General features: G+C 32.5%; 2 protein-coding genes across 3 annotated transcripts; one reads left to right on the plus strand and one right to left on the minus strand.

Moving 5' to 3' along the window:
- The first annotated feature begins 3,215 nt into the window (after positions 1 to 3,215).
- Positions 3,216 to 7,413, plus strand: LOC100644808 (cap-specific mRNA (nucleoside-2'-O-)-methyltransferase 1-like). The gene is made up of 3 exons (XM_003397330.4): positions 3,216 to 3,757; positions 3,980 to 6,194; positions 6,309 to 7,413. Exons 1-3 carry the CDS (start codon positions 3,748 to 3,750, stop codon positions 6,799 to 6,801), a joined length of 2,718 nt encoding a protein of 905 aa, XP_003397378.2. The 5' UTR covers positions 3,216 to 3,747; the 3' UTR covers positions 6,802 to 7,413.
- On the minus strand, positions 7,092 to 9,346 carry LOC100644930 (nudC domain-containing protein 1). 2 transcript variants are annotated; one of them, XM_048408177.1, is made up of 4 exons: positions 8,913 to 9,346; positions 7,831 to 8,695; positions 7,395 to 7,756; positions 7,092 to 7,324 (listed from the first exon to the last, which is right to left on the minus strand). In XM_048408177.1, exons 1-4 carry the CDS (start codon positions 9,025 to 9,027, stop codon positions 7,113 to 7,115), a joined length of 1,554 nt encoding a protein of 517 aa, XP_048264134.1. In that variant the 5' UTR covers positions 9,028 to 9,346; the 3' UTR covers positions 7,092 to 7,112. The 2 variants fall into 2 exon arrangements, with proteins under 2 accessions (XP_048264134.1, XP_003397379.4); XM_003397331.4 differs by having other exon boundaries at positions 7,831 to 8,809; positions 8,913 to 9,344.
- Between the last annotated feature and the right edge of the window lie 24 nt (positions 9,347 to 9,370).

Consider the following 9,370-nt stretch of genomic DNA (forward strand, 5'->3'; position numbering starts at 1 on the left):
GCATACTAACCCAGAAACGGCAGTCAAAATACTACAAGAACATATCATAAAAATAGAAAATTGGCTACAAGAAAAACAAATAAAAGCAAACCCCAATAAATGCAACCTTATTACATTCACGCTACGGAAAAAGATACCACCAAACATCCTATTGAACGGCACGCATATAACGCAAACAAAGCATGTCAAATACCTAGGACTCCACTTAGATCAAAAACTCACCTGGAAACTACACATCAAATCAATAGTAGAAAAAATACAGAAAACAAGGAGACAAATGCATTGGCTAACAAGCCGAAAATCCAAACTAAGCACAGAAAACAAATTAAAAATATATAAAACGATCATAAAACCAATCTGGACGCACGGAATACCACTATGGGGGACGGCAGCAATGAGCCATATAAACAAAATAGAGGTAATACAGGCTAAAATCCTCAGGACAATAGTAAACGGACCTTGGTACGTCAGAAACGAAGATATACGAAGGGACCTGGGAATGCCAACGGTCAAGGAAGAAATCAACAGATACTCCGAGAAATACAAATTAAGAATAGCAACACACATAAACCGGCTAGCTGCGGAAACATACAAAATCATAAATATGGACAGAAGACTAAAAAGGAAGCACCCAGCAGACCTTATAAAGGACATAACCTAAGAAACACGAGGATGGTACCCCGCTGGGGGTAGCCACCAACATGCTAATTTAACCGTTAAAAAATTCCACCAAATGTCCAAATTGGACAAATTGTGAATTTTAATAAATAAATAAAAAAAAAAAACTTTTCGTTAAGAAAAGTGAGGGTAACGATCCGCGATGTCGATTGGTTATGCCCTCCGATGATACTTGAGAGATGAGTCAGAGGCCTCTTACCATCGGGGTTTATAGTTGACCTTGTTCATGGGAAAACCTAATTGTTTTATTAGCTAGTCATTTGGATTTTCCCTAATGGGTACGCGCTAATGGGTGCTTGTCCGCTTTTTCCGTAACTTTCAATTGCACCTAATAAACTCAAGGACAGCTCTAAAACCAGATGTGCTTTGAAAATAATTTTAGGCTTAAGAAGTTCTTTAGGACAAAGAGATTGTCCGACGACGCCTGTTAATACAATGCAGTAAAAGTGAAAGACTATATTGGGTCCTTAAGTTTATTGAGGGTCGAAATGCCGTTACGCAGGCCGCTGGCTGTCCGGTCGCAAAGGCTGGAGTGTAGATGCTTTAGGCGACGTAACACTCCATATAGTATACATCATTCTCTACTTTTGAGGTGAACATAACGTCGCCATCATCATGCGTTCTAACAGCCTTATCTTTTCCGCACACAGTAATAACATCCTTCTTTGCTAATTGTCTGATTGAGATCAGATTTGCATCTATTTCAGGTACCCATGGAGCATCTGACAAAGAAAAGGTTCAACCCCCACAGGACTCAGCCACTTCCACAAAGATTGTTCCCTTCCCCTCCACTTCCAGACGCCCATTACCAATCCTGATATGTCCAGTCGTAGGTACGAAATCTACAAAGCGATACCTGTCTGGTGTCATATGGTTTGAAGCACATGAATTAAGATAACTAATCATCCCTCTTTTCAAACAGCCGATGGAGGATGAGGCCAATGCTGAGATGAGTCCCTTGAATTTTGACTTGTCTTCCGTTCCCCTCTCCTTCTTGTTGTCTTCTTGTTTCTTCTTCTCCGTCTCCATTGTGGCCCCATTTTCCACATATGTAACACCTTTGATCATTTGTGTTCAACTCTAACAAATAAATAAATAGCTTATTTCGTTTGAAAGAAGAATTGCAATTGGGAAATGAGTTAGAAAGTTTCAATAATTCTTAGAAACGGAATTTTTATGTATTATTCTATCATCGAAGGCACATGCCTGTTATTTAGATAATATAATAACTACAAATTTTGCAATAACACATTTCAATTTTAAGAAAACATGTGAGGCGTGGCATCATTGTGTACGGTGGCAAGTAGGTTTAGACATCTTTTGATCTTTGAACTTGTACGCCATGTTGCCTATTCTCAAATTGGGATTATTTATATATCAAACTTGTTCTTTTGCAATTAATTGTTTAGAACTAATTCTTTTATGGATTGCTTCTGTTTAAATGCAAGTTATGGTTTCCTATATAACTATAAACTATAACTGAACTATAACAGAGTAGGGATAGGAAGGACAAAGAGCATACACGAATTATTTATAAAGAATTTAAGGAATATGGGCGTAAATGATATGAAATAGTATTTCTGTATGCAGATTCTTTTATTTTCGTATTGCCATTATATCGTAAATGTCGTAGTAGAAACCCGGACGATAAATAAATAGCTTATTTCGTTTGAAAGAAGAATTGCAATTGGGAAATGAGTTAGAAAGTTTCAATAATTCTTAGAAACGGAATTTTTATGTATTATTCTATCATCGAAGGCACATGCCTGTTATTTAGATAATATAATAACTACAAATTTTGCAATAACACATTTCAATTTTAAGAAAACATGTGAGGCGTGGCATCATTGTGTACGGTGGCAAGTAGATTTAGACGTCTTTTGATCTTTGAACTTTTACGCCATGTTGCCTATTCTCAAATTGGGATTATTTATATATCAAACTTGTTCTTCTGCAATTAATTGTTTAGAACTAATTCTTTTATGGATTGCTTCTGTTTAAATGCAAGTTATGGTTTCCTATATAACTATAAACTATAACTGAACTATAACAGAGTAGGGATAGGAAGGACAAAGAGCATACACGAATTATTTATAAAGAATTTAAGGAATATGGGCGTAAATGATATGAAATAGTATTTCTGTATGCAGATTCTTTTATTTTCGTATTGCCATTATATCGTAAATGTCGTAGTAGAAACCCGGACGATAAATAAATAGCTTATTTCGTTTGAAAGAAGAATTGCAATTGGGAAATGAGTTAGAAAGTTTCAATAATTCTTAGAAACGGAATTTTTATGTTTTATTCTATCATCGAAGGCACATGCCTGTTATTTAGATAATATAATAACTACAAGTTATCCAGTAAGACATTAAAATTTCGGCGAAAGTTTTGGATCGTATGTGTCATTTTGTAGGTACGCTGGCGATAGATGGCGTCGACGGATGTGGAGTTACGATCGCATTGGCGACACCGGTCGCCATCTTTACTATTCTCAAATTGCGTTCGTCAGACAATTAATATAATTTACATATTATTATAAACTGTATTATAAATTACTATGAATTATTGTACGTTATATATATTGTTAATGTATATAAATTCTACATTTAGCGAACCGCGAATTCAAGGACTATTCTGTGCTATCTGGTTTATATAGATGGCGCGGCAGTAGTTGCTTAGGGTACGGGGGGGTGAGCTTCGGTCAGTCTGTCTTTGTGACTAGACGTGGAAGGTTGTTCTGCATGTAGTAATGAAAGTGCGGAGTGGTTTTTCAGTCTGATTCATGTATTTTGTATACATGTTTTAACACGTTTCTTGGATATTACTTCATCACAGTGTATAAAGTGATCTTTTTATACTTGTGAACTGGTTAATCCTATCGTTAATACTTAATGTTTCAAGATACTTGTACGTGAGTGTATTGTTATGCGATTGATGCATAAGCATAACCTCCAAGAACAGGAAAATTTTTTTTTAAATATTTACACTATTAAAGTATTTTAATAGTAATACTTTAAATATTTAATTATTAACTGTTAGTATACAGTTAGTGAAATAAAAATAAAAATGAAGAGTAGTAAGTAATACCTTTAGTAATATTTATTTATCATTATATCTGAATAGTTTGTTATTCTATAACTGTGGAGCAATGCTTTATCATAATTATTTCATGTCATAAAAGATTTATATTAGTTATAACTTCTTATTATTTATTTTTATAAATCTAACTTAATTTGTATTAAATTCTACTTTTAATCTATCAAATATAGTAATATCATGGTATATTTTAATATTTCAGATTCAGATGAGAGTGATTATGAAAACGGAAGTTTCAAAAGTTACTCACAAGACAACGATGAAAGTGTTGAAACAAAAGAACCTTATTCATCATATTTTGTTTCTTCAAATGATAGCGATGGTAATGAAGATTATTATAATGAAAGTACTAGTGAGAAGGATAGCATAACCACATTCAAATCTCATCATGTTTATCAAGATTTCTCTTATGAACAAGATTCACCTGATGAAGGTTGCAGTAAAAATATGCAGAATCTTGGCTACATACAAGATTTATCAAATTGTAATGGAGAATTGGAAACTAGGAGAAAAAGGAAGTCATATGAAGAAGATCCTTATCACCATAGTAAAGGACGAAAGATTCATAGAAGTTCAAGTAAGTCCGACGAGGAGGATATTGATGAAAAGAGAGTTTACAATACAAAGAAAGAAGTAACAACACAAGAGTCAGAAAATGCTCTTGATAAGGGCAAAAGGATGATGCGAATGATGGGATATAAAGAAGGCTATGGTCTTGGAAAAAATAAACAAGGTCGCTTAGAGCCAGTTCAAGCACCTAAACAGCATGGTCGTAGAGGTCTTGGACATCATGTTCCTGGACTTGAAGCTTCAGGTCTTAAATGGAATCCTGCAGAGGAAGAAATAAAGTGTATAGAAGATATGGAATGGATAATAAATCCAAATCCTAATACACCTACATTAGAAGAAATGCAGCACTGGTTACATCAGGGACCTAAAAAGTTGACCATAGATGATGAAATTGATTTCTGTTGTGAAGATATAGTAAAAAATGTTATCAATGCAAAAACAGTATTTGATCATTTGGATGGCGTTGAAATGCGTCGAGCAAGAACACGTTGTAATCCTTATGAAACAATTCGTGGTGCATTTTTCTTAAATCGTGCTGCTGTTAAAATGGCAAATATAGATAGAGCATGTAATTTTATGTTTACTAAACCAGAAGGTTTGGGGGACAATGAGCTGCTATACTTTGCAGATGTTTGTGCTGGACCAGGTGGTTTTAGTGAATATGTTCTATGGCGAAAGAAATGGCGTGCTAAAGGATTTGGTCTTACTTTAAAGAATGAAAATGATTTCAAATTAGCAGATTTTTATGCGGGTCCTTGTGAAACATTTCATCCATATTATGGACCAAAAGAAAATGGTGATGTTTTTGACCCAGATAATCAAGAGGCATTTACAAATCTTATAATGCACCATACCCGTGGCAAAGGAGTACATTTTATGATGTCTGATGGAGGATTTTCTGTAGAGGGGCAAGAAAACATACAGGAAATTCTTTCAAAACAATTGTATCTTTGTCAATGTTTAATGGCATTGATGATTGTAAGAGAGGGTGGTCATTTTGTGACAAAATTATTTGACCTTTTTACACCCTTTAGTGCTGGTTTAGTTTACATAATGTATCGTTGCTTTGAAGAAGTTTGTATTTTTAAACCAAATTCTTCTAGACCAGCAAATTCAGAACGTTACTTAATATGTAAAACGAAACGGGCTGAGACACAAGATGTTATTGAATATTTGAAGTATGTTAATCGTCTGCTTTTAAAGGGTGGTGAAAATGATGATGTTTTACAGCTAGTATCATATAAGGAATTAAAAAAAGAAAAACAATTTGTTCAATATCTACGTGCTTCTAACGAAGATTTGGGCAGAAAACAAATAATAGGCCTGTGTAAAATTGCCGCATTTTGCGAGGACAACACCCTTGTTGAGACAAAACAAGCTGATATGCGCAAACAATGTTTAGAATATTGGAAACTTCCTGATGAAACTAGGACCATCCCAAGACAAATGAAGCCAAAAGATAAACTGAATACTCTTTTGAAAGATACTTCATTCCTTACTATTAATCCAGCACAATTGATGGAATTTAACATTGAAAATGCGTTATTATCACCATATGACTGGTTTTGTATGCCATGTGGTACAAAGCCAAGGCCTGATGATGATAAGAAGAATGCTACATTTTATATGGGCATGGGAAGGAGTAACGTATATCGATATATAAAGAATTCTTGGGTTCTAGTCGATGACATTGCCATAGAACTACCACCAAATACACTTGTATATGCAGAAGTTGTGTATGAAATGACTAAGGAATTTAGACATCAGCAAAAAGTACTTGCATTGCATATTATAGATGCATTCTACTTAGGAGGAGAGGACATCAGTAAAAAATATTTGAGGAGTAGGTAAGTAACTGAATCTTATTAAATTCAATAATAAATTTATAGTTTTTCAGTAATGAAATATTTTTTGAAGGAGTACTTTTATGTAATACTAATGTATGACTTTTTTTTTTAAAGGAATGAGGATATGAAGTTGTTCTGTGAAGCTTTGTGGAAACCAGCAGGAAATAATTATGCTCGAATACGTGCCAAAGAACTATTTCCAGTTGGTTCATATATATGCGAAAAGTTGCGAGTAACACAACGTAAAATGAAAAATAATTGCGATGCCTTAGTATACGAACTTCCAGAAGAGACTTTAGATGTTAATGGTTATAATAACGACAAATTGTATTTCATACCACACAGTGTAATATTTTTAAGAAGTACCGTAAATCCTTGGAATCGGTATGTTAGTAAAACACGTTCCATGACGTATGTCTTTAATTGCAAAACAAACGAGAAGATATTCGACATTCATAGACCATGTTCAGCAGAAGCAAATTTCATTGAATCTTTTAAAAATCGCCTTATTTGGCATTGGCCTAATGATTCATCACTTACTATGGACAGATTTGCAAAATTTATTAAAGATAAGTGTCCTGTATATAATACAAGCTTAAAATATTAAAACTACAGAATGTACATATATTGAAACATGACTTGAGCCACATAGAAGTCAAACAGATTAATTCCGTTAAGTTGACTGTTATTTCAAATATGAAATACTTATAATATATTTTAGTATTTAGTATTATATTTCTATATAAATAGAGGTAATTTCAGAAAATATAATTAATCAGTTTGTCTTCTAGGCGGCTCAATTGCAATACTATTTGGTATGAAATATACTTTTACAAATGATATGTGGTATTGTATATAATGAATGAATGGTTATAGGAATGAATGATGACATTAAACTGTACTATATGATTGTATAATTTATTTTATAATTATGTTATACATATTTAGTCGATACAATTTGTTTTTAGTTAGAATGATCAGATACCTATTTGTGGCAGCTGCTCCCATAATAGGATAAGTTTCAATACCTAAGTCTACAATCCATTGCTTCCCAACTTCAATATTTGATTCAGGTTTTTTATAAAGAAATATATATCTTATGTGCTCAAGTATAGCTACATATGAACCATCTAAAACATATAATAAGTTGAAGTACTGTGTGTAAATAATTTGTATTTATAGTTTAATTAAATACTTTACCAGCAGGTGAAAGACAAAACTTTTTGTTACTTTTACTTGCTTCAACGTAACCAAAACCAGGAAAGGTGTAGTGATGCTTTATATTCCATTCCATATCATTTATTTGGTTAGTTATCCATAAGCAACCGTCGTTGTCGTGCCTTAAACATATTGCTTGTCCAGATTTTGTTTTGTACGTATACAAGACATGATTGTTTAGTCCAAGCATAGCTAAATGAGTATTTTCCTGTGTAATAAGGTCAATTCTTTGTAGAAGATTATCTTTTCTTTCAAGGTCACATTCTTCAAGTTGTTCAGCATTGAATCCCAAACAAGGTTGACCTTGTTTGTTATCTATTTGATCCGCACACAGATGTGCTAACCTAAACAAGAAATAAAAAGACATTAAAGTACAAATAATATAACAGAATTTTTATTATTATTTCAAGTAATGTACCTAAAATGGATTTCAGTAGCCAAAGTTTCATTAGGCAAACATTCTCCACCAATATCACCTTTAATTAGTTCATTCCACATCAAACCACTTTCATGTTTATACAGTTCAAGTTTAAATGTATCCTGTTCATATCTCCATGTTGTTAAATTTTCGTCTAATCTGTATTGGCATTGCCCTTCAATTAGTATGTTATTATTCACTGTTACCGATAATTCCAAAGGCGTTACATTTACTTTAACTTTATCATGATGATGTTTATCTATTGTAAGCCAAACTGTTATGGAATCCTCATCCTGAGACCAACAATATTTTGGGATCTTTAGTTCTCCAGTTTTTTCTATATCTTTCCTACTATCAGTAAATTGTTTTGTTTTTGGACATTCAAATGTTATATAATCTTGGCAAATAGAATGCAAGTATTTTCCGCATTCTTCTATATATACATATTCAACAGCACCATTTACTTTTAAAGCTTTTTTATCAGTTAGCTCAAAGTATTCAGCTTCACTTCCTACATTTCTCCAAATATACGTTAGCAGTAATAGTCTTGTAAATTTTTTTTCGCCTGTACTTCTAATATCACACATTACGACCATAACAGTGCTTATAGTATTCACATATTGTACATCTAATATAATTCCAGGCTCTGCATCATTTAGTATAAAAGATTTAATATGTTCCTGTGCATCTGTTACTAATAATGTTAAACAGTCTCCACCATCAGAGATTACAATAATATTGTTACTAGTAAATCCAATTGATGGATTATATAGAAAATTCTGTATCTTTTCGTTGAAGCTATGGATTGTATATACTTGTTGTAAATTGCCATCCTTTTTAAAATGCCACACAACCCAATCTTTATCTATAAACCAAACTGATGTATCATATGGATTTTTGAATAAATGGTTATGAAATGCAAACAATCGAGTTTCTAAAAGGGAATCACGATTGGTTGTTAACTCTAACCTAAGTATATCTGTAATTATAAGTAACAATGTATATGTTAAGATGACAATGTATTCTACCAAAAACAATAAAATAGTAAAAATTAATAATGTATTTTGTTCATTAATCCTTACCTGTTTTCAAATTTATTTCACTGTCTATTGGTACTTCATCAGAACAAAATTGATATTTCTCAAATTTTAGATTTGTTAAATTTCTATCAGGACATAATTCAACAACTTTCGTCATTTTCCGCTGTTTTTTCTTCAAACGTTACTTAGAAATAAAGAAACGTAATTATCTTTAAAACCAAAATTTATAACCTTAATATGTAATTTGTCCCCGATAGTTTGGATAATATTTTTTAGTACACTTAATCGTACTTATTTCTTCTTCTACTTTATTTTACAATATTAATAATATACATACAGCATTGATTTTCTCTATTTCAATTAAGTTTCCGTACAATAACACATTGACAGATTCAATCACTAATTGCTATACTAGCAATCGATATAACTTTATAATCGATATATGTACTTATAGAACGCGATAATATTGAAAATAGCAGTTCGTTATAAAATTTAAGAAA

The sequence above is a fragment of the Bombus terrestris genome, chromosome 8 (assembly GCF_910591885.1).
Source record: "Bombus terrestris chromosome 8, iyBomTerr1.2, whole genome shotgun sequence".
Taxonomy (NCBI): domain Eukaryota; kingdom Metazoa; phylum Arthropoda; class Insecta; order Hymenoptera; family Apidae; genus Bombus; species Bombus terrestris.

What these genes read in the sequence shown, in the direction of transcription:
- LOC100644808 (XM_003397330.4), top strand. An exon ending in AAAAAATATTTGAGGAGTAG is followed by an intron (nt 6,195 to 6,308) that starts GTAAGTAACTGA and finishes TTTTTTTTAAAG; the next exon opens with GAATGAGGATATGAAGTTGT.
- LOC100644930 (XM_003397331.4), bottom strand. Translation starts at nt 9,027, where the DNA reads ATGACGAAAGTTGTTGAATTATGTCCTGATAGAAATTTAACAAATCTA. An exon ending in TGAAATAAATTTGAAAACAG is followed by an intron (nt 8,810 to 8,912) that starts GTAAGGATTAAT and finishes TTATAATTACAG; the next exon opens with ATATACTTAGGTTAGAGTTA. An exon ending in GTTTTGTCTTTCACCTGCTG is followed by an intron (nt 7,325 to 7,394) that starts GTAAAGTATTTA and finishes TATATGTTTTAG; the next exon opens with ATGGTTCATATGTAGCTATA.